Here is a 25,570-nt window from a genome sequence, read left to right as displayed (position 1 = left end):
GTCAGATGATAACCAAGGCATGACCGAAACCTGTATATGTTGTTTGCTGCCTTTGGAAAGGAAAAGTGGGTGATAGGTAATAAAGGAAGTGAAATAATGGCAGTTTGGGGTAATGTTATGCCTGATGCCAGAGGTACAGCTCATGATATTAGGTTAATGTGTATTATTTCTCCCCAGTGGGCTCCATCTCTACTCAATTTGCCTCCGGAGTTGGCTTTCCCTGACTATAAGAACCCTGCTGTTTTTGTTGGCCTACATGGCCACCCTTAGAGTCTCTCCACTGTTCCCACTGCCTGCAGCAACCGTATTGTCAGAGGCTGCTTAGAGAACATGACTGAGGAGCAGATCCCCCACCCTCACTGCCCATGCGGTCCTTCCTGTCCCTGGCACTCAGAGCTGCCTCCACCTCCCTCTGTGTGTTATTTCTGACCGCAAGAGTGCTCCCAGCCACTGCTGCATCATGCCAGCTGGTGAAACAAAATCCCCTAATAGCTTGGAGATGTTAATGGATGCGGCCCTGCCACCAGCCCCACCGCAATCAATCTTGTTCATCACTGTGACCATGCTAAGAGGAGGCTGGTTCTTCTGGCTGCTGCCCAGCACAAAAAAGGGGCAGGGTAAGGTAGAATCATGAGAGACAGCAGAGAGAAGAGGATTTAGTCTGGGTTCTGGGAAACTTCCTTTCAGCTTGCTCTACTGCTGTGGACTCCTTAGAAAATCAGTGTGTCCTTCTGGGAAAACCTGATCCCCAGCTCAATCTATGGCTGCTCAAGTGTTGGGCATCTTATGGATATTGTTGACAGTATAATTACTGATGAACAACTCAACTCTCCTACCTCCATGTCTACATCATTTTGTGACCTTCTTTTGCTTTTGTTAATCTTTTTAAAAATTATTATTGTTTTCGGAGATCCCACATTCACTGTACAACTCCAGTGCTGAAATGCTTTTCTAACCATTTCCCAAATGCTAGCAAGCATGTCCCCTTCTCATCAGAGCAACATCCTTCAATGTTGTGGGTCCTTTAGTGAGGGTTGATTTTTCCTTAATTCTTTGGGGTTGTGAGCTCTTATTCTCCTGCATAGGGACAACTGTTTCTTCTTTCACTGCTCAGGGAGCATTAGCCTTTATATAGGTGGTTTCATACATCATGCAGACCTCTGTCCATGCTGAGCTCCACACAACATCCCTCAATGATCCCTCCCATTCCTGCACATGTATCTACTTCCTTTCTTGGTTAGGAAAAGGAAAAAGGAACCAACCGAGGTTGGTTGTGATACCTGAACCCACCAATCTCAATTTATTCTAACCTACTTGCTGCAGAAAACCTGAGCTCCAAAACTCATAAGAACATAAGAACAGCTCTGCTGGTTCAGGCCCAAGGCCCATCTAGTCCAGCATCCTGTTTCGCACAGTGGCCCACCAGTCATTTAACCCTTACTCATTTAACCTTTGCAGTTCATTTAACCCTTACAGTTATCCCCCTTCTTTGCACAGTGGCAAGGCAATAGGACTTGGTGGAAAAGAAGGAAGTGGGCAAGGATTTCCATGATGCCAATAGTTGCTTCCCTCCCAGGGCAAATAGCAGGCATGGAGGCTGTGATTCTGATTAGGACTGTGGTGAAGTCAAGGATTAAATTCCTCTCCCTTCGCCCTTTGCAGTCATAGTCCAGATTGGGGCCCCTGATGGATATTATATACCAAAAAATAAACATGGAGGGCCAAACAACATGTTTAAGGTCATGTCTAGTTTGGCCCATTTCTCTTTGGACTTGGATAGACTTCCTTATTGATAGAATGAATCCTGTGTCTAGGTCAGGGGTTCTCAAACTTGGGTCCCCAGATGCTGTTGGACTTCAACTCCCATAATCCCCAGACACAATGGCCAAAGTCATTTTTGCTGGGGAATATGGGAGTTGAAGTCCAGCAGCATCTGTGGATCCAACCAAGTTTGAGAATCCCTGGTCTAGGTGGTATAATGAAATTATCACACACATCCCTTATCTCTAAACCAGTACCCATACGACACAGCATCATTCAGTTTGTCATTTTAAATAAATGTTTCCAGATGTGTTTGTGCATTTGAGCCCCAAAGAAAGATGTAGATAAATATAAACATATACCCTAGCAGAAAGGCCTGGCAGAACACAAAAAATAGTCACCAAGCTCTTTCTTTTCTTTTCTTTTCTTTTCTTTTCTTTTCTTTTATCAGGAGAGGCTAGGAACAAAGAAATCTACCTACCAAAAGTGATGATTCACTTAGCAAACACAGCACAAGCTGGCAATGAAAGGGCAAATAATTACTTTTGGCGCCAAAAACTTTAGCTCCACTTTGGCTAAGAAAAACCTGAGTTTGCCCTTATTAATCATTAGTACAATACAGACTTTTTACTTACTGTAATAGTAATTCATGCAAGAAGATGACACCTTTGCTACAGCTCCAGAGAAAGCCTATCTTCCCTGCAGCAAGACTATCCCCAATCTATTACATGCAGAGAGAAAATCTCACTGTTGGCATTACAAGAGGACTGTGCAATGGCTAAAATATAGTTGGGGTATGCTTTGAGTACTTGTGTGGGGATAAAGATGATGAATAGGGTGACTGTGTTGAAGGCAGATTTGGCTCAGTGTTAGGGCAAGTCTTGGCTTACAAGAACTCCTTAGGAAGAGCTAAGCTCAAAGCATGAGCTCTCAGCAGGATGGCTGTGAGTGGAAGCTAATCACCCAGAAATGTACACTTTGTTCAAATCCCAATGGAAGCTTTGTAAATGGATACATGTCTTTGTACTTCAGATTGAAACATACTAGATCTCTTTCATTGTGAATGGGCAAATAAAATATTTGTGGGATTTTCTTTGCCCCCAACTTAATAAAGGTAGCCCTTGTATAGGGTCTGATGTGCCGATTGTTCCCAGTGGCATCTAGCTTTTAGCTGTGATCTCCATCAGCAGCCATGGTTTGTTTTTTCTGTACATTTGGTGTGAAACTAAATGGTTTGTTGCTCCAGTGAATGTACAGGGAAATGTGTCCCTCTGTCTATCTGCCCCTGCACCAAGCAGATTGTGTTGTGTCTCTTCTCTTTCTGTGTTCAGCTCCACCACCAGTGCTTTCTGGAAGCATAGGTGGGAGCTGTATTTATCTCTTGTTCAGGTGGGATGCATAGCAATAGCCACCTAATGGCGCAGCAGGGAAGTCACTTGCCTAGGGAGCAAGGGGTTGCTGGTTCGAATCCCCACTGGTATGTTTCCCAGACTGTGGGAAACACTTATTGGAAACACCTACATCGGGCAGCAGCGATATAGGAAGATGCTGAAAGGCATCATCTCATACTGCGTGGGAGATGGCAATGGTAAACTCCTCCTGTATTCTACCAAAGAAAACCACAGGGCTCTGTGGTCGCCAGAAGTCGACGCCGACTCGACAGCACAACTTTAATATAGGCAGAGATGTACTTACTCCACAATTCTATGTCTGTAACATGCACAAGTAGAAATTGCTACTGGGAACATACTTCAGCATCCCAAGATCCCATGCTTTTGTTAAAGACCCAAGTTTCAAGCCATTTTGCCTGCTGAGTTAAGCATGTAAGTGTCTTGTCTTGGTCTTCCATAAAGATCCCCAGGACAGGACTGCAGGACTTTGGAAAGCTCCAAGGGAGCAAGTTGATGGACCCAGCTCCAACTGAGCCCTTTTATTTCTCTTGGCCCCACCACCTCCCCCAGGCTCCACCTCCCTGTTGCAGAGTGTGTAGATCCTTAAAGGTGCAGCCCCCAGACCTGGAGCCAGCATTCCATTGTCTCAGTCACTTATCACCTGATACATTCCCTGTGTCAGTGAGTGGGCACTGAAGGACAGCTCCAGTTCAAATCTTGCCTCTGACACAAACTCAGTGGATGGCCTCAGGCAAGCCCGTCTCTCTTAGTCTCAGCCAGCTTCCCATATGCAGTATTTATTTGATTTATATAACACCCTTCCAAAAATGGCTCAGGGCAGTGACAATACTTTAGAGGGTTGTTGGGAAGTTTACATGAAGATAGCATACTGTATGTACAGTGCTTTGAACACACTTAAAGCACTATATAAATGTCAACTGTTGTTGTTTTTATTACCAAAGAATGTGTAAAGCTGTTGCTTCTCCACCCCTTCGAACCATTCCATTGCTACTGGTTGCTTATCTGTATCATTTTGTTCCCTCCTTGCTCTGACAACTACTCAACTTTAAATGTTTGTTTGGCTTTTAGTAAGCAAATAATGAATAGGTTTTTTGGGCTTCTTAGCCAAGACTTTACTTCTTAATTCAAGCAATTTTTCTTACCATTTTCTGATAGCAGTAACATTAGCAACCGATACCTCACCTCTTTAATCAGTGTTCTGGGAAATCCTGGAGTTTCTTAGAACCTGAACTGGGGTTCCTCCATGAGAAGATCAGTAATAGAGGACAAGCTTACCTGGACAAGCTTACCTGAAAGGCAGCTTCTCCTCTGCTACTACTGATCTTCCCCTGCACTATGTGAAGCACAGGAGAGTGTTGAGTGGTTCTGGGTCACCCTCTCTGTGCTTGTTAACAATGAGGCCCCAGAGGCATGACTAATAACTCAAATAAAACAAGTATGTGCCTTGGAACACACCTAAGAATCTTCTGCAATACACTTCAGTCCTGTGGCAAATGAGTAGGTGTGTTTCCCAGCGGAGGAGCCCATGTGGGGTTCTTCAAGAGTAAAGGTAAAGTGTGCTGCTGAGTTGGTGTCAACTCCTGGTGCCCACAGAACCCTGTGGTTTTCTTTTGGTAGAATACAGGAGGGGTTTACCTTGCCTCCTCCCGCGCAGTATGAGATGATGCCTCTCAGCATCTTCCTATATCGCTGCTGCTCAATATAGTACTGGCAGTGATTCGAACCAACAACTAATGCTTGTTAGTCAAGCATTTCCAGAGTAGAATGTTTTAAAATCCCTGCTTCTGGAAATGCCAGATGAGTGAAGGGGTGGGAGTGGGGAGAAGGGAGAGAATGTGCTTTTGGACTTCTTCTGCATTCCTTCCATATCTCTGTGCATTGTAACATACCATGGAGAAAGATCCAGTGGCAATGTAGTGTGCAGACTTTTATGACCAGTGTTCCAGAATGTGGGTTCCTTACCATTTGCTTGGGAAAACTTCAGTGAATCTGCATGCACTATTTCATTTTATTTATTTATTTATTTCATTTAATTTCATATCCCGCTCTTCCTCCAAGGAGCCCAGAGCAGTGTATTACATACTTAAGTTTCTCTTCACAACAACCCTGTGAAGTAGGTCAGGCTGAGAGAGAAGTGACTGGCCCAGAGTCACCCAGCAAGTATCATGGCTGAATGAGGATTTGAACTTGGGTCTCCTCGGGCCTAGTCCAGCACTCTAACCACTACACCACGCTGGCTCTCTCTGTGAGTCTTGTTCATGGGACCAAGGGGTGAGGAGAGGTTAAGACTGCTTTACAAGAGTAAATATGTATGATAAATGGAGTATCAATGAGGGCGGGGGACAAAATGGCAAAGAAATATGGGTGATTTGCTGCCACTTACACTTGCAGCTCAGTTGCTCCTTTGTTCCTGCTTATATCCCACATTACTTGTCATTTGTGACCTGGAACCTATAGACAGGAGGTTGTTGATGTCTGCTACACCATGCTTGTTTGGTGTGAGTGCTGTTTATATTTGCCATGCCAGGAACTTGTTCTCTTAACAACCTTAGCATATCCCTGGCCCTGGAAGGTGGCAGTGCCATCTGCTCTGAAGTACTGCTGCATCATCACAGGCATGCCATGCCCAGTACTAATGGTGTTTGGAGAGTCATCCTTGAAACCCACAACCCTCATTGCTAAAGTCCACAAACCCACCAAGGTGCTGACTCATTGGTGGCCCAAAGGCTGTTCCTGAGCAGTTTTAACTGGGGGTGGGTTAGAGGGAGGTAGAAAAAGCTGGCTCTATCGATTATGGCTCCTGAAGTGCCGGCATCAATAATTCAGAAGAACAATTGGCAGGAAATGGAGACTTTAGAGTGGGGAGAATGTGACAATTTGAAGTGGGGGAGGGAGAATGTAAAAGCCTGGATATTCACACTTAATCCAGTCTGAGATGGATATGAGGCAAAGGTGCAAATTGGAATCGACAGACTCATCCAACCCACTCTGGAGTGGATGGGCCCAGTCACAGATACTGAGTGCAGGTTGTGGGATGAGAGCATGAACTGGGGTGGGGGGGTGAGAGCCCCCAAGGGTTCAAATCACCCACTTGCTAGAGTGAGCAGACAAGAAGGTAGTTCATGGCTCTATCTTTCCCTTGGGGCAAAAGATATAAATTGCATGCTCAGGGTATCCTTATCTACCATAAACAAACACACAAACACACACACACACACACTACAGAGGTGCTACATCTGGGGAGCTTCTGAGGATGCTTGGCACTCAATGGACCTCTTGTGGTGTCTCTTGTGAAATCTTGGGCTAGAGAAACTGTGAATCTAATCTAGACTCTCCTTTGCTGGGGGAAGGAACAGTGCTGAAGATGGTTCCTAGTTCCCAATTCCTTAATACTCACAAGAGATAAGAACTGCGTAAGCATTCTGAATAAGCATTGTACCCCTAAAATAAGCATTGGGTTACCACATATACTATACCTCCATCACTGGAAGGCTGTCCTTAATGAGATGCATATGAACGGAACCATCACAGGGCTTATTTGGGGGTGAAACATCCCCGATTCTTTATTTGTAAGTGTTGCTTTGGGGCATCATGTCTCAATGCATTTTGCACATAAACAGCACTTTCGGCTGGGCTGAGCTGAGTCCTTGTGCATCTCATAGAGAACAGTCTTCCAGTGACCAAAGTATATGATACGTGGCTGTCCAAAGCTTATTTTAGGAGTGCAGTGGCATGAGAACTTAGTTCCTGATGAGTAAGGAACTGGAAATTAAAAACCATCTTCAGCATCATCGGGGTCTACACAGGTGGCAGAAAGTAACCCCCTTCAACATATTTACTGTGCTTGCCGTTCTCCCTGGATACTATCTGTAGGATATATATCCCAACAAACTTTGCAAGGATTTGCAAATCATCTCTAAGATCTCTCCCTCATCTCCTATAATCTCTGAGATCTCTCCCTCATATTGCTCTGAAGGGGGAATTTTTACCACGGTGATGGTATCAGCCCGTTATCAAAAGAACTGAGCCTAGTTCTGAAAAACCAAATCATTGCTGAGATGATTAATATGGGGAAAGTGACATCTGCATTCCCCAGGTCCGTTCTCCTTCACTTACTCCGAGATGGAAATCTGTTTTAGCCTTATCAGCCTCTTTGCAGCATGTTCGTCTTCCTCACCCTCCACACTTGAGAAATAGTAGCAAGGTGCCTGTATGTCAGGTGCTAATTTAGGTGGAACCCCTTTGTCATCTGATCTTTGTAACAATGGGATTTTTGCAAGTGCTGTCAGTAGTACCATACTCCTTTTGGAGCATGCAGTTATCCCTTCTTGTTCTTGTACTCAGGCTGTCTCTGACTGTGTAAAACGTTTAGAGGGCATTAGGCTTTTCACCTGTGTTGGGTGCATGTGGGCAGGGGCATAGCCATAATTGAGTGAAAGGGTTCAAAGAACATGGGCCCCCAGCTCTTGAGGGCCGTCCAGCTCCATCCCTCCCTATTATCTTCATTATCTCCCTCATTCTGGGGGGCCACCAGAGAGAGAGAGAGAGAGAGAGAGAGAGAGAGAGAGAGATGAACACAGGACTCCTCCCCCCTAGCTACGCCTCTGTATGTGGGCAAGAAAAGGCAGCTACAAATTACTGAAGACATTCTTGTGGTGTCAGTGCAAAAGTAAATTGGGTTAACTAGGTACAAAAAGAACCAAGAGAAAGGAGCCCAAATGATAAAAGGGAGAAAGATGTTGGTGCCCATAGAGAGGTGGTTGTGATCGCCCTCAGAGAAGAAGCAGAGAGCTTTCAAGAGCTTAAAGCACTCTTCAGGCTCAACTGGCAATTTGGATTATGACTGGATTAATTACACCAGTTCTTCTGCAACTGCTAAACATACCTTAAATATGAGCTGACACAGTTAAATTATTCACCCCTGAGCATCAGGACTCTGGGAATACTAACCAGGAGTAGTCACTCTTGTTGAGAGAGCTATGCTTTAGGTTGCAATCCTTTGCACACATACCTAGGAGAAAATCACATGGGACACAGTGGGGTTTACTTCTAAATAAACAAGCACCAAAATTAGCTGTTACTGGATTCTAACTCTTGGCTTTTCAGTCTCTTTCATATCTACTCCTAAAAGATTATAGTAGGTACTCTAGCAGCTGACTAAAACAGCAGAGGCACAAATATGGCCTTTTCCAAATGGTGATTTTTTTAATTATGGGGAGTGATTTTAATAATGAGATGCTGCAAGGATCTGGCTTGCAATCTACACTTTTAAAAACAGATTTATTAATGAATTTCAAAAGTGTTTGAACACTTCAGAGCTTGTGAAAGATAAAGAATCATTCTAAGCAAAGTTAGAAAATAGTAGTAGTTGAGATGAATGATCTCACAAGATTTCCCTCCTTTCTCCTGCCCCCCTGCAGTTAGGATTGAATGTTTATTCTGACCTATCATGTGTTCTCTACATCATGTAGTGTAATCCTGTGCATGTTTATGAGAAGCAAGTTCCACTGTGTTCCACAGGGCTTACTCCTAGGTAAGTTTGAACAGGATTGTATCTTAATTTAGAGAGCACTGTGCGATTTCCAAAATGTGATGGATTCTTTTAGAAATCCATATCCTAAAGTTACAGGGGATATAGCCATAGCCTGTTCGTGATAAAATGGCAATCTGTTCAGTAAAAATATGTGTTCCTTAGCCTCTCTTTCTCATTCCAGGGATCAGCCATAAACAGATATCTCTCCTGTGCCCTCCATTTTTAATGAGAAGGATTAAGCAAATAGAATCCTTGAATCTGAGACATTGCTGGCATTTATCTGCCTTTGCTTCATATATGTGTATATTTATTTTATTTACTTGAAAAATATTCTGCCTTTCAACAAGATTTTCAAGGTGACTAACAAAACAAATTTTTAAAACCCAACAATTCAACATTACAATGGCAATAAGGACAATAAAAGCTCTAGGAAAATGAAGGCAGGAAAAGCAGCCATTAAAAGCACAGGATAATAAAATTGTTTTTATCAGATGCCAAGATAAAATTTAGCAGCAAGCAAATATGCTTGGAAACAGCAATGCATTATCACGGCATCACCACTGAGAAGACCCTATCTCTAGTCACTACCCAACTCACCTCTGAAGGCAGTTGGACCTGGAGTGGGGCTTCTGAAACAGATCTTAAAGAGGAGGCAGGTTCATATGTGAACAGATGGTCCTTCAGATAACCTGACCTTAAGCCAGAGAGGGCCTTATGGGTCAAAAACCAGTACCTTAAATTGTAGCTAGAAATAAATTGTACCCAAAAGCCAGTAAAGCTCTTTTACTAATGAGCTATGTTTTGATTGCCAGGTGACAGTCAATAATTTGGTCTCTATATTCTTAGACAACTGAAGTTTCAAGTAGTCTTCAAGGGTAGCCCCACATACAAACACTGCAGTAATCAAGTCTGAATCAAACTAGGATACAGTTATAACCAGCTGCAAGGGTATTTGATAGGGATGTGCGAGCTGGCTCTAAATCGAGCTGGCATGACTTCTAACCAGCTTGGCTTGAAGGCTTGACCTTGAGCTGAACCTGACCTGGTTCATAGCTGGCTCAAAGCTGGCTTGAAGCCCTACTGGCAAAAGGGGATCTGGTGAGGATCCCCCTTTACCTGTAAAGGGGCAGGGGGACTTCCCTGTTAAGTAATGTTAATACAGAGTACGTACAAATCGCTCCAGCAGCACTGGCAGCTGTGGCAGCCATGGGGGGGGGGTCACCAGCAGCTCCCCGGCCCCTGCTGGCCTCCCTCAGAGTCTCCTGGGCCAGCAGAGGCCCGGTTTGAGCCAGGTTTCAGCTGTTTCAGGCTTCTGAGCCAGCATGGAGGCAATTTTTTTTACCTCAGTGCGTGTGCCATTTGCATCACCATGCGCATGCATGGAGGTTAAAAATGGCCCCCGCACCGGTGCAGAGGCCCAAATCGAGCCCAGGAAACACTGCGGGGGGCTGGTGGGGGTCAGGGGAGCCATCACTCCCTCAGCTGCTTCCGCTGAAACAACTTCTAAGTACCCTGTATTAACAGGGAACCCCCCCCCCTTTTACAGGTAAAGAGGGATTCTCACTGGATCCCCCTTTGCCAGTAGGGCTTCAAGCCAGTTCTGAACCAGTTCGAGCTCAAACTGAACCGGGAGCTGGATCGAAGGTGCCAAATCTGAGTCGGCCTAGTCCAGTTTGAATCCAGTTCACATTTGAACCGAACTTGGAAAACCAGTTTTGTGCACATCCCTAGTATGTCAGGTAATTGTCAGATTATACTTTATTACTCCCAGTTGCAGGTCTGTATTTGGTGAAACTGTTCTTTGTTGTGCACTTTTAATATTCACTTACATGATTGATTTCTTTATGCAAAGGAAAATATATAAGTTGTTGCTTTATTACAGTTTGATTTATCTTTTGGTTTCCATTGTTTCTGTGTGAGAAGTTTTATAGGCTGGTTTGATTTGGCACCCCCTGATGTATTAAATGGGAAAATTAAATTACCATGGTAGTCAGTACCAAGGACAGCTCCCAGTTTTATTCTGCATACTGTCTTTTTCCCAAGGTCCTGGAAATCTGTATCCTTCCTTGTTCCTTCCCTCCCAGCACACAGGCACACACAATCATTTAAAGTGCTGTAGCATCCTCTCTCTCTCTTTTTTTTGTCCTTTAACAGAGGACTCTCAACTTAATTGTCCTCCTTTTGTAGTTTATTTTAGCTGCGCATGAAAAGTTGCCAACATAGCTTTTAGTTTACTCTTCTGTTTCAGGATTCCTTGTGGATTTTGGGGACTGACCTCAACAATGTATTTCACTTTTTCTCAAGCTAGAGGCTCTGCTGCATACCAGGCTTCTCTTGAAAAAGCTAATTTTTCAGTCAAGCTAACTTTGATTAGCACATGATCCTGGAGCCAGGTACCATGTCCCTCTTAGTCTTTTGCAAATTTTGACCTTCACACCTCAACTTCCCTAAAGCTTGCTCAGAGAGCTTACTTTGCTTGCTGTGTGATCCAATGAATAGGTGGTTCTTATGATAACTCTGTGTTCAACTCAACAAGAAGTGTGTGTGTGTGGTGGTGGTGGTGGTGGGGGTAACAGCAGGACTAAGTGCAACCCTGTGATGCAAAGGTCTTCGCAAGAGATTGCAGCCTGTACCAAAAGTTGTATTATGGTGGGAAGAGAACAGAACAGAAGGGTAATCCATCATTGCAGTCAAAGAAGAACCAAAGGTTGAGCCTTGAGTGTTCAGTGTAAAGGGAGCACAAGGGGCTGAGCAGGAGCACAGATGGCTGAAGTTGACATGCAAATAGAGCTGATGTGGAGAAGTTTCACTGAATGCCTCAGGTTGAGAATAAACCTGCAGTTGAAGCTGGAGCTGGTGTTGGTGTGGAGATAGTTTACATGGTCCAAGATCCACAAGAACCAATGGGCAGCGGTGCATGTGGAGGAGGGAGTAAAGTAGACCTACTATTCTAGATAGTGGAACAGAACCATTTGGTCTTCTTAAGAAGTAAAGATGGATTGCACTGGCAACAGAGAGAGTTGCCCAAAAGTGGCAGGCCCTTCTGACACTCTTATATAGTGCCAAGGAACTATCAAGATCTGTGAGCAATTGGCCAATGTGTGTGGGAGATGAATCTGCCTTGTTTCTCGTACAGTGCATTAGTTTGGGAGCAAGTTGCCCCAGACGAAGATATATTTGCTTTCTGCGGTGATTTATTATTTATTGTGCATCTAGCGGCTATTTTCTGTGGCGGATGTTCATAAATCTGTGTGGGCACCAGCTGGAGCAAATGCTGCCCAGTCTCCCAGGCGTGTTTTATGAAAAAGATGGAAGGAGCGTATATCTTCCACCCAGTGCTGGGACTGTCTGCCTCAGTGTCATTGCTGCCTTGAGAGAAGTTGACTGGTTTGACAGGTTCAGTGGATCACACTGGGGAGTAGAAAAGGTATGCATGAGGGAGTGAGAGAGCAACTTCCTTTGAAAGCTATTACTTCAAGTGCAATTATTTATGGCACTATTCAAAGCTGCCCAGACATGCCCAAAGCCAGGACAGCAAAAATGCCAATTGTTTCCCTCAACCATTTATCCTTTTAAAGTGCATGTTGTAACTGTTGTCTCCCCAGTGCTCTTGCTCTGGTGTCGCTGGGTTTTCTATCCCTTAAGGTCATGTTTTTCATGGTTTTAGTTTCCTTCCTTCCTGGAAGACTCTTTGTACCTGGTCTGCTCTGCTTCCCTAACGGCTGTGTGACCCCTATTTGCCCCTAACTGTGTGAGTTCTATTTTCTATTTGTTTTCTTGTACTGTTGGTCATTTTTCAGCTTGTCTACATCTCTCAGTCACTGCTTTTTGAAAACAGTATCTTCTGCTCAGATAATCTTTGGAATTCTGTGTTAAAATGGAGACATGCATGTGCACTCAACATACATGGACATTTACGCATCAGCTTCATGACAACCACACCTCAGTTGACAAGAAGAAATGAATAGAAAGTGATCTTACCATTGCACTGCAGATTTTCATTCCCAAGCAGAAAATGTATGCAGGGCTCCACCATGCTTTCCACTGGACATCAGTAGCTATCCAGTAACCATGGGTCTTGGGGAAGCACTGCATTTTTCCATGTTACTCCCATGAGCCCCCGAATGTGTTTGTTAATGTGCATTTCACTTGGAGTCCTTGGTTGGGCTGTTTCTGTGTCCATGGCCATGACATCACTGCACAGTCAACTGGCTGACTTGAGACAGCATTAAGGGATCTTCTGGACATGTGTGGCTGCTGCGGCTGCTGCTGCTGCTGGTACGAGTATTTATATACATCTCTTCAACCAAAGTTCTCAAAGCAGTTTGCATAGAAAAATATACAATGCATAAATAAGATGGCCCCCTGTCCCCAAAGGGCTCATAATCAAAAAAGAAACATAAGGTAGACACCAGGAACAGCCACTGGAGGGATGCTGTGTTGCGATTGGATAGGGCCAGTTGCTCTCCCCCTGCTAAATATCAGAGAATCACCACTTTAAAAGGTGTTCCTTTGCTCAGTTCCTGCTAACGGAGTTCCCTGGCCCCCTGGCCCCAATCTGGGGGCAGATCTGGGCAGTTCCAGATCTAGGTCAGCCCCACTGCTCCACAAAGACAGTATGAGAACTGTCTCTTGCTCACTTCTAAGCATCAGCATTCTGAAAACACCTGTTCTGAGCAACAGATGCACACAAACCTTGGGACTTTTATTAGCCTTGCCTCTGTTCCCCAGGAAACAGATATCCCTGCCTCAAACCAAAAGCCCTTTGAAGTGCGTAGGAAGAATGCGGGGGGGTGGTTTGCTGTGTCCATAGAATCAGAACCCCTACCCCCAAGTCTACAAGTTAACTTCAGTCTCCCGCACAGGAACATCCAACGCTACCTATCCAATGACTGTAAACCAAAAGGACTTTATTGAGGAAAGTGGAAACATTTGACAGTTGGACAAGAAAACTGAAATATACACACACTTTCTGATGGATGAGATTTCTAGTCTAAGTAGTCAAATTTGTAGTAATTACATCAGCCAGAAAATGTGCTATTTCCATTTTCTCCATTAGCCTGTCCAATCATCAAATGTTTTTTCCTTTCCTCCATAAAACTCTTTTTGCTTTCCTATAATTGAATATGAAGTCTTGTGTGGCAATTGGGTGGGATACTGAAGTGAACTTGTAAGTCATTGAGGCTTGGTAACCGTCCAGCTAATCAGTACATAGAGGGAACAGAGCTAGAGGTCTCATGCATAATGACTAACTCATCCCCCATGTGCTAGCCAAAAGTCTATCCTTTTATTCTTCTCAAACCTATAAAACCTCCCAGCTGATATTAGTTATATCATATGGCTCTTTTTGACCTCCCTTGAGAAATGCCCTTTTCAGCCCATCACCCAAATTGGTGGTTTCCAGTTCCTGTTCTATTACAATTATGCAGACAGTTTGACCCATTCACAGAGTGTGGGTTCAGTGGCTTTTCATAGGCAAGGTTTTCATCAGGGTTTTCAGAGATCAGATAAAAAGAGAGATGATCTGACCCAGCCCATCTTGAGCTGGGGCAGTATAGGGAGAATTCCTGGTCTCTTAAGGGCTTTGAGGAAATGGGGAAGCAGAAGGAGATCCAGAGAATGCAGTAAAGGACATCACAACAGGAAATACTCAGGATTAAGGGGTGTTGGCAGTGGTGGAGTAAAAGACTTGGATGGTAGGGAGTAGGATTCTGTAGGAGGGGTGGATATTCCAAGTCTTGAGGAACTTTGTAGAGATTTCCAGTACATATGCATCAATAGAAATTGTGCTTTAAATCCTCTACAATAGGAAACAAGATCAAGAAAGTTATAGGCTGACTTTAAGAAAAAATCTCAATAGATCCCACTTCTCAGATGCCATTTTATAAAATGGATCAGTAAAGGAAGTATGGGATGGATCCCTATTGGTCAGAGAACCCTGGGCATAAGGCCTGTTTTTTATCAGGACTGAGGGACAATAGCAAACCCTTGTTTTGCTCCAAAATGCCCAGAAATCAGCCATAGTTCACAATTTGTAGCTTACAAATAATATTTCCATGTGGGAAGCAGCTGCTTTCATAGCAGGAGAAGATAATACTAGCCTAGCTAGTTGTCTAGTAAATGGTGTGGGGAAGGGAATGCAGAGACGCAGGTTCGTGAACTGCACTATGAGTGGAAGTTGGAATCAAATTTGTCTTCCCTCCTTTCCACAGTGAGCTTTCCCCAAAATGTGGGTTTTTCTTCCATGACCCATCCTTCTATTGTTTCTATTCCACTCATTCGGTAAAATGTGTGCAAGTAGTGATGTCACCAGTCTGGTACCGCAGACTATTTTACAGGACATGGGACCCTAGTGTTAAGCTTGTAGTTATCAGCTGCGATCCAGTAAAACATGGGATCATTCATTCTCGTTCCTCTAAGTTATTAAAGCAGGGCTAGGTCTATGATTGACTAAATTATTTCAGTTTGACAATTGCAGAAATTGGCTGTTGAGGCTGACAGCTATTAAATCCTTACTATGTAAGTGTACTTGCCCACATCAAGGACAGTCCCCCAAAGGAAAAGTGTGTCTAAGCACAACTGAAATAAATTGAACTGAAGAAAGCACAGTTAAGTGCTTACTAGCCCGATCTAAAGTATAATAAATTGCTCAGAGTTCAGGACAACTTGCCTCCTTATCACTATAGCCTTATTCCCCTTTTCAGGATTTTGTTGGTGAATGAAAAATTAAATTACTCTGGTCCAACATTTACAGTGATGACAGAGAGACCTATGAAGCTGGTTGTGTGTATGTGTTGGCTGAGCAGGCACCAACACTTACCAAAGCCCAGAGGAGAAGAGATCTTCCAGCCATCCCCATCTGACTGTCTGAAGACATTCCTTGTTTGCTTCATTTCCTCCTCATCCCCCACCATGCTGGCTGTAACTGCATGCTGAAATTCAGTTTTCACAATTCTGCTTTATGCTCCATGCATCTGAAATTGCCTGATGTATGTGACTACAGAAACCAGATCATTCTTAGAGGAACTTCCTTCTCTACTAAGCCTTCACCACCTTCCCAGAGCCAGGAAGAGAAGTCCACATGCTTTTACACCCAGCCTTTCTGCTAAGGCACTCCAGATTCTATGTTCTTCCAGAAGTTAAGGATGGAACCCCAAAACCCTGGCTCAACAGAAGTTAAGGATGGAACCCCAAAGCCCTGGCTCAACTGCTCTGAACCACTAGACTCTACTCTCACCACTATGTTTTGATACAACCATTCAGTGTATTGCATGAGGAAAATGCCACAACTCATTCAGTGGAGCAGGAAGTTTCTTCAGAGAAATTATGCACTGAAACATCTGGTTGTGGCTCCTTTGCCCTACCTTCCAGAACACTTTCCTTTCCATCTTTACTCTGATTGATGTTGGTACCATGTTTATGCTTCAGGAAGGCTTGAGACCATCATGGATGTGTTGTGACTTGTGCTGCATCTATTTTTCTGCTGCAGTGAGGCCATGCATGCCCGAGTCCCTTTGATCTACACCATGGGATCAGGTGGGGGCTGGGAGTGAGGGATGTCACAATCTGTTAACTCTTCTCCCGGATGGCGATTGTCATTTCTTTGCAGGCAACGCACCTGGCCACGCTAAAAAAGCCCTGAAGCAGCGGTTCCTCAAGCTGCTATCCTGCTGTCGCCAGCCCAAATCCATCCCCTCAATCAGCGAAAGCAAGTGACGCTTTGTGCTTCTGTGTGTGTCTTCTATATGCTGTGCATTGTAGCTCCCAGGAGTGGGGGGTGGGGGCAGCATGAGAAGGGATTCCCTCTACTGTACAACTTATTTAAATATGGAGATGTCACTTTCCTAAAAGGAAACTTCAGCTCATACTGGTTTGTGATGCAACCACCAAGAATGTGCGGACATAGGCATGAAAGAAAAGGCATGAAGAAGACAAAATGTAGACTCTCCACTTTAAGCCACTAAATCTATGCAGTTGCTTTGTGGATTAAGTTGAGTCTGGGACGTTTTTCCTCTGCTGCATTTTACTTCAAGTTACATTGTTCAGAATCAATACAAAGATTAAGAGAAGTAAGGTTGGAAATCCTTCCTAGAGAGCTGGCCAATCAGTGCTCTGAGTTGCATGCTCCAGATTCCTATGCATGCCTAACTGTAAGCCAGACTTTGTAGGCAAGTGTATGGTTGTAATATTATCCAGTATAAGGAAAATAACTTTCTAAAGGTTCACAGTTCTCAATCAGGGGATAAGCTAAATTGTTAATAGTCATTGAGTAGCAGTGACCAAATTCCTCTCCTCTCCTCAAGCAATTTCTGCTGATCTGTGCTACTGGGTAAGTTTCATTGCCTAGACATGTCTTAAATCCATGTGACATGTCTTAAATCCATCTTGGTCATGTCCCCTACATGTGTACACTACAACAGTGCATTCTGGGAGCTGGCTTGCTCCATGGAGTCATGGAAGACCTTTCATAACAAACATGGACAATAGAGCCATGGAAGACCATTAAGGAAAAGCATCTATCTTCTATATATTTAATTCTCTTAAATGTACTTGTTGCTAATCCCATGTGTGGCAGCTCTCGTGAGAGTTCGCAAGTGAGCCGCCGATTAGTGACAGGGACAGGAGGAGAAACGGCGTGCCAGGCCGGCCAGCTGTGTAGGGGAAACAGCTGCCACCAGGCCAGTAGGCGGCTGTGGAGAAGTGACTGCCACCAAGCTGGCATGCCAGGAGAAGTGCTGGCCGGCCGATGGGAAGCAGCCTGGTCGCCGAGGGAGAACGGGCTGGGCGGGGGGGGGGGGATGGGGCTGAAGGTGGGGGAGAAAGAAATGAAGATGGGGGAAGAGAGACAGGGAGAACTAGGGGCGCAGATGCTCTGCAGGTCAGCTAGTTCGTATATATTGCCTTTGCTGAACTATGGAAGAGGGTGTGGTCTCTGCAGCAAAATGCAGTGGCAGAATCCTGAAGTAGCAGAGTGGTAGAGGTGAGTATGGAACCAATCCTGGCAGTTCAGTTCAAATTTGAACTGGACAGCCGGTCCGCAAGCCGATCCCTCAGCTCAGTTTGATGGTCAAACAGGCTTGGAACCGGCTCGATTCAGTTCAAGGGGTTTAGAAGAGCTGCCACTGCCACCAGTGGTAAGGTGTCCTCTTGCCACTGTGCCCCCCCACGGCTGCCATTAGAAGTATTTTAATTGCATGGATCCCCTTTGCTTGTAAAAGAGAATCTCCAACTGGATTTGGAGGCAACAGCCTTCTCTTACGGTTGCTTTCCAGCAACTGGTATTTAGAGGAATATTGCCTCTGATTCTGAAGGTTCCATTATATAGCCTTATGACTAATAACTACTGGTAGACATGTCCTCCATAATCCTCACCAGATTCCCCTTTACTAGCATACCCCTCGAACTGCTGAATTGGTTCCATTTGGTCCAGGGTCCCCTCTAAGGTGTGCGCATGTGTGCACGCTCACAAGCTTTTTGATGTCCGCTCAGTTAATTTTAGTTCCCACTCAGGTTGAATCAGAAAGGCCCCAATCTGAATGCATGTGCGCGCAAACTGCCTTGATAATGCCACCCAGAACAAAACTATTTCCACACATAGATGAAAAAAAATTAGAGAGAACACTGCTGGGGTCAGTTTGGTTCAAACTTGGGCCCGCACCCTTGGTGGTGGGTGGCGGTCCAGTTCAAGTTCGAACCATTTGAACTGGCTCGGTTTGACTCAAACTGGTTTTGAAAAGAACTGGTTCCACATATCCGTACAGAGTAGGCTGTGTGTTTTCAGAGGGATCCTCAGAATGACTAAAAGTTGCAACTTTTAAACTTTCTTCTATGTAAAAAAATTCACTGCAAATAAAATTACTTTTTCAGAGGGAAGGTGACCCAAATCCAGCCTGTTCCATACAGTGCTAGTTTTCTGCTCGAGTGAGCTTTATACATATGACTCCTGCCCACTGTGTCTGTCCATAGTGGTACAGTCCATTCTTCCACCTTAGACCTCTGCCACCTCATAAGCACCTCATTCTGTGTAGGTGTAAACCAGGCCTGGTTGATGCAGCAACAAGTAAACAGCCTAGAGCAGGAAGAGGAAAGAACAGCCGTTGCAAAACTTTGGTTTTTAAGACAGGATTTGAGAACAGAAGCCACCCCAGCTCAAGGAGGAAACCCATTTGTCAATAAGGAGGATGGGAGGAGGAGGAGGAACAGATTTCCAGTGAACAGGGTTGAAGCTTCATTGCACTGCCATGGCTCCCCATGATTAACAGGAGCAAAATAAAGTATCCAAGATATTGCTAAATAAATTACGCTAAATAAGAAAATAGTGGCAAATTTGCATTATTTATACAGATAACAGAATTCAGCTTTTATTGGTGCAGAATTTTGATTTTGTCTTAGCACAGAGTACATACAGCCTCTGTCTATTGGTATCCACATGACAAGAAACTTTCTTGATCATGTCACTGATTGTATTGTACAGACTGCCTTTGACTCAGCGATGATCCATTTGCTTCTTTCTTCTTTGATTTTTAAGTCTCATTTTCTGGATACTTAAAACATTTTCTGGAGACCCTTACTATAACATGCATAATGAGGAATTATATTCTGGGCAGCAATTGGGCTGTACAGGGAGTTTTAGGGCAGAGAGGTTGGTGTTGATTTTTTCTTGCCTGTTGGCCTATGACTAAAGGGGTGGGAGGCTCATTAATCTCATTAGCCTCCCACAGATGTTAGGAACTAGGCAAAGGTACTGGTAACGTTACCTAAGAAGAGTGGTAAGAACAGCCTTGCTGGATCAGGTCCAGCATCCTGTTTCACACAGTGGCACACCAAATGCCTCTGAGAAGCCCACAGGCAAGAGGTTACAGGGTGTGCCCTCTCTCCTGCTTTTGCTCCCCAACAACTGGTATTTAGAGGCATCTTGCTTCTGAGGCTGGAGGTGGCCTATAGCCACCAGACTAGTAGCCATTTATAGACTTTTCTTCCATGACTTTGTCTAAACCCCCTTTAAAGCCATCCAAGCTAGTGGCCATCACAACTTCCCAAGGCACAGAATTCCATAAATTATGTGCCCTCTTCTGCACCTTTTCCAGTTCTACAATAACATTCTTAATATACAGTGACCAGAATTGTATGCAGTGTGGCTGCACCATAGATTTGTATAAGGGCATTGTAATATTAGCATTTTTATTTTCAGTTCTCTTCCTAATGATCCCTAGCATGGAATTTGCCTTTTTCACAGCTGCCGTGCACTGAGTCTACACTTTCAACGAGCTGTCTACCACAACCCCAGGATCTCTCCCCTGGTCAGTCACTGACAGCTCAGACCCCTTCAGTGTATATGTGAAGTTGGGTGGGTTTTATGCCCCCAAATGTATCACTTTATACTTGCTTACATTGAACTGCATTTGCCATTTTGCCACCTACTCACCCAGTCTGAAGAGATCCTTTTGGAGTGAAGTGGCCAAATTTGCAGATGACACTAAACTATTTAGAGTAGTAAATTCCAAAACAGATTGTGAGGAGCCACAATCTGTTTTGGATGTCACAACCCTAAACAGCTTAGTGTCATCTGCAAATCTGGCCACTTGGTTACCCCAATTTCTTTATGAACAAGTTAAAAAGCACTGCTCCTAGTACAGATCCCTGGGGGACTCTACTTCCCTCCATTTTTTATTTTTTTAATTATTATTCATCTTTACACTTCTAGCTATATACTCCTCAAACTCACTTTTTTGCATCCCTTTTTATCTCCTTGCATTTATTTTGCCAGAGTTTATGGATTAGACCAAAAAACTATATAGCTAACAGTGACCAACCAGATACGTACCTTCAGGAAGCAGATTAACTGGATTTGGAGGCAATAGCCTTCTCTTACGGCTGCTTTCCAGAAACTGGTATTTAGAGGAATATTGCCTCTGATTCTGAAGGTTCCATTATATAGCCTTATGACTAATAACTACTGGTAGACATGTCCTCCATAAATTGTCTAATCCCCTTTTAAAGCCACCTAAGTCAGTGGTCATCACCACATCTTGTGGCAGCTAATTCTGTCAGTTAATTTTGCATTATTGCCAAAGAGTTCTGGGGAAAGGGTTTAGATTGTTTAGATTTGTGTGTCTGCACAAGAATATATATAACTTGTGGGGATGGCTGTGTGTGCACGTGCATGCGTGTTGCCAGCCATAACTGCCTTTACCACAGTCGATGCCTCTGTGGTTTGTTCCTTGATGGTGCTGTTTGGCTGTTTTTTATTATCTTGAATGGACCTATTACTATGGTTTTGCTAGTGGGCAATCAGGGCATAAAAACAACTGCATGCTAGTGGGAGGTCTGAGAAATAGTTGGTAGTTGTTTGAATTTGGAAACCAAGAGAGACAGAGAGCTAAGTTCAGTTTTAGCAGAGAGAGAGCTAAAATTGGAGCATCCTTTGGATGTAGTTGCTCTTTGGGAATATGAAGGAGGTTTAGTAGTTGTGTTGCCTGCTGTGGGAGTCTGCTTCCCCTATCTCTACTGTATATATTCCTAAGTAAAATATTACAACAATACTATATGTCTTTAGTGCTTTCTTTCATCCAATGGAAATGCTGTAGTGCTTGTCTCTGGATACTTAGGGGGGTTGCATAACATTATTCATTCCTTGTGTCCACGGAAAACAGAGCAAACTGATTGTTCTCTCCTTTTCAAAAATAAGAAGTTGTTTCTCACTTCTGACACAGATCCATGATACAAATCAACCCTGGTTTCTAGCTCCCATCCAAACAAGACCTGAATTTAATGTTGGTCACTGCCTTTCTCCCCTATACAGTGTGGGAGTGTGGTCAACAGTTAGTCCAAAAACAAGCCCCTTTCCTGAATGGGCCAAGGATGAGGCCCCTGGGACACTGGATTTCTGGCTGCAAACCCAAGTGTGAGGTCCTGCATCTACTGGTAGTTCCACTGTGTTTATACTAAGGAAAGTAAAGGGAGCAGGGTCTAACTAAGCTTTAACCAAATGGGATGGATCTGTGGTGCCAATGCAGGCATGAGAAGTGATTTAACCATTTCACTGGGAGACAAAAGGGATGAGCAAGGGGATGGAAGGGAGGAGAAGGTTAGGGTCTCTGTGCTTTATTTCTGAGGCATTTCCTCTTCTTGCAGACAGTGTAGAGGATGAGTTTGAGCTCTCCACTGTTTGTCATCGGCCTGAGGGCCTGGACCAGCTACAGGAGCAAACCAAGTTCACCCGCAAGGAGCTGCAGGTCTTGTACCGGGGCTTCAAGAATGTAAGTTAGAAATAATCTCCTCTTCTACTCAGAGCACTTACAAGTCTGTGTGGCTTCATCTCCTCTCCTCTGGGCTTTTTTCGGGGGGGAGAAGGACTTTGTTTTTAACATGAAAGAAGGGAAGAAGAGACTGTATTTTTTTGGAAAGGGCACATTTTATACATATTCACCCCCAGCACACCCACTTGTGTACAACTTTCCCCCTTCTCACTCACAGGCATGAGAACATTATGGCAATCACTTTTGTGACTAGGGACAAATATTACCAACAAGGCAATGCCCAGCCTCAGGCCAAATGCTAGAAGCCCCTCCCCTTCCTCAGGACCAAAGACTGAGTCCTGGGTAGTTTGAGACGCTGCAAGGGCAGAGAGCACACCCACCCGTTTCCCCTTCTGGGTGCATATATACAGTGCTTTTTTTAAAAAAAATGAGGAAAAATGGTGCGGATACTCTTATCTTGGTTAACGCATATACATACATACATGATTATAGTATATGCAATTAATACATGAGGTGCCTCAGACAATCATCAGCAGGTGCAGGAAATTGCAGTATGCCTTGCAGTTGCTGCATAACCCAATGGACAGTTTTCCTCCAACAGTTTTATACTTCACTAACTCCATAGGCAACTTTGGCACCCCAACATCTACTAGCCCACTCGCAGCCCATCACATGCAGAGGTGGCATGGCCAAGCTCCAGAAGCACCCCGTACAACAATCCAGAACTCATGTCCCGCCTGGGACCGCAGCACTTGGCAGGATTTTGTCTTCTTTCCCTGTCTCTCTTTCCCGGCTGGGAAAAGGTGCCAGTACTCAATCACCAAAAAGAAAAAGAAGAAAAAGCACTGCTTATACAGTAGTAATACCATGATCCCCTCTGAAAACACTCGCCATATGGTTCCACTTCCAGTAATTCACCTGTAGAGACCAGTAATTCTCTACAGTACTGTAGAGACCAGTAATTGCAGATGGGACTGTACCTTTGACCCACTTTATTCCTCCTAACCTCATCATTTAGAGGTAGATCTTTGTGCAGGTTGGGTGGCTGCCAGTCAGGACCAGGGCTGTGTCTCCCTGTGAACCTGGAGAGGCCCCTACAAAATTAGGTGCTAACTGTATTCTGCACTCTCAGACTGGGATTTTCTCCTGTATTATTTCAAGTGCAGCCACTAGTAGATAAGGGGGAAGGGGTGATGCTTTTTCTGTGATCACTGATCCCACTGTAACCTTGTACGCTGACAGCCTTGTAATGTACACATCGAACACAATGTACACTGTGCACTGTAATGCTGCACTGCCACAGGAATGAAGCAGCTGGTCAAGCTTTTCCTTGCTGTCCTGCTTCCTGCCACTGGGCACCGGAGGCATCTGTGACCTTCAGTGCCAGGAAGAGATTAAACCAAGATATCTGCAGTGGTGATCCCTGGAGCTCCTCGGAGCTCTTCTTGGCTGCACACCACACTGGTCTTACTCTGGAGTATTGTCTAGACTTGTGATTCCCAGTTAAACTTGTCTGCCCTTTCCCATTTGACAGGAGTGCCCTAGTGGCATTGTTAATGAAGAAAGCTTCAAGCAGATCTACTCACAGTTCTTCCCACAGGGAGGTGAGTATCGATTCTAGCTGGGGGGTGGGTGGGGTAGATGGGCTTGATGAGGCTGGGAGGTCAGGTAGGAACACTGGGTTGGCTGCTGCTAGAGGGAGAATGTGGGGTATATACGTGAGAGGGCTAGCACGGTCCTTTTCAGCTGCTCTTAGCCCCTTGCCCACCTCATTGCCTTGTAGCATCCTTGTCACTGAATCCTCTGGGTCCAAGGAGGGAAGATAATCCTATTCATGACATTTTCTCTGGCTGTTTTCTTTCTGCTATCCATTTGCTGCAATCTGGTAAAAGGGTGAAACAGTCTGCTGCCTCCTAATTGCTCGGTTTAATGCCTTTCTTTTCAGATTCAAGTACATATGCAACTTTTCTTTTCAACGCGTTTGATACAGACCATGATGGCTCTGTCAGTTTTGAGGTAAGATTCGACGTGTACTTATTTTATTTACTGTACATGTTTCCTGAGGTAGGGAATCCAGGGCTACAATCATCAGGAATCTACATACTGATGGAGGAATTCCTGTTTCTGGGTAGACACATATCCAGGGCTCAATCAGATGGCCAAGATGTCAAATAGGCCATATAAATGTGCAGGAAGGGGTGGGGTGGGAAGTAGTTTATTAAAAGTTGCCTTCAAACTCGACAAATTGGATTAGGATACTGACAGAAGCAACTCTGGCTTTAAGGGATGATACAACGCATACACATATATGACATGATTCAAGCTAGGCATATGTCATTTTCTGCAGCTCCACTAACCTCCCAGTATTCCTGCTGTTTCAAACTAAGCACCTGAACCTTGCCACTCAGCAAGGCCACCTGCTGGATATACTTGGAGCTACATGCCTAGGCAGTCACCACCCCAAGCTAAAATTGTCAGCTGACCTTTGATTTTTATTTGGCTCTTTCCTGACGAAGCAAACTATCTCTCAGTCAGCCTGGATTAGGCCAGTTGTGAGAAGCGGCAGGATCCTCAGGAGTGTTCTCTCTAATTTTTTTCATCTGTGTGCGGAATGAATTTTGTTCTCTCAAGGCAGTGTGTGTGCACATGCATTCAGAGTGGGGCATTCTTGATTCAACCTGAGCGGGATATAAAATTAACTGAGTGGACATTAAAAAAAAACTTGTGAGTGTGCGCACATGTGCACGCCTTAGAGGGTAAGCTGGTTCTCATGGATCCCTCTGCTCCCCGCCCACCTATCCCACAAAGTCAACCCAGCTGTTAGCCAATGTTAAGGGTGCACTCACACCCTTAACCTGGCTGCCGGGTATCAGGTTTCTCCTTGGGCTGAATGCAGCCCAAGAAGATACAGAAATGAGTGCATCCCCCAATGCAAAATGTGTGCTGCGCATTGCATTGTGGGATGCCCGGAGCCCGGAACAGATCCTGGCCCCGGATCTGTCCACCCTGCTCCAAGCTCCACAGAGCTCACAGAGCAGGGCTGCCCATGTGGGAGCACAGAGCCTGCTCCCACCACCTCCCACTTGATTGTGGAGAAGGTAAGGTTTACCCTGCCTTCTCCAACCTCACCCAGCTGGGCATCCTGTTGATCATTAGAATCACCTCAGTTTATATGTTTCTCCAGTGAGCCAACACAGAAACCACAGTAGCTCTCTGTCTCATCCATTAATCCTCCAATTTGTTTAATGTTTTTCATTTGCATGTAGTAATATATTCTATTTATCCCCTCCCAAGGACCCTCAATTCTTTTATGTTGTTTTAGGCCTTATATCGAGGGGAGGGGAGCTGGTCTTGTGGTAGCAAGCATGAATTGCCCCCTTTGCTAAGCAAGGTCCACCCTGGTTTGCATTTGAATGGGAAACTACATGTGTGAGCACTGTAAGATATTCCCCTTAAGAAATGGGGCCGCTCTGGGTAGAGCATCTGCATGCCTGCATGCAGAAGGTTCCAAGTTTCCTCCCTGGCATTTCCAAGCTAGAGCTGAGAGAGACTCCTGCCTGTAACCATGGAGAAGCTACTGCCAGTCTGTGTAGACAATACTGAGC

General features: G+C 44.6%; 1 protein-coding gene and 1 long non-coding RNA gene across 9 annotated transcripts in view; one reads left to right on the top strand and one right to left on the bottom strand.

Annotated features, from left to right (window-relative positions):
- Positions 1-25,570, bottom strand: part of LOC128352316 (uncharacterized) — a 61,297-nt gene that overhangs the window by 10,717 nt on the left and 25,010 nt on the right. The gene's annotated exons all lie outside the window — the stretch shown is intronic.
- Positions 1-25,570, top strand: part of KCNIP2 (potassium voltage-gated channel interacting protein 2) — a 176,254-nt gene that overhangs the window by 135,391 nt on the left and 15,293 nt on the right. For 5 of the 8 annotated variants that reach the window (XR_008320314.1, XM_053312799.1, XM_053312798.1 and 2 more), the window contains exons 2-5: positions 16,316-16,414; positions 21,841-21,965; positions 23,500-23,569; positions 23,911-23,981. Coding sequence is in view for 7 of the 8 variants with exons in the window: in XM_053312799.1 (XP_053168774.1) it covers positions 16,316-16,414; positions 21,841-21,965; positions 23,500-23,569; positions 23,911-23,981 (365 nt within the window). In the remaining variant the exon portion in view is untranslated. The remainder of the gene's footprint in view (positions 1-16,315; positions 16,415-21,840; positions 21,966-23,499; positions 23,570-23,910; positions 23,982-25,570) is intronic. The other 3 variants (XM_053312804.1, XM_053312802.1, XM_053312803.1) reach the window with 1 other exon arrangement.

This window comes from Hemicordylus capensis, chromosome 3 (assembly GCF_027244095.1).
Source record: "Hemicordylus capensis ecotype Gifberg chromosome 3, rHemCap1.1.pri, whole genome shotgun sequence".
Lineage (NCBI taxonomy): Eukaryota > Metazoa > Chordata > Lepidosauria > Squamata > Cordylidae > Hemicordylus > Hemicordylus capensis.
Note: the sequence above shows the minus strand (reverse complement) of the source record. Positions and strands in the feature narration are given on the sequence as shown.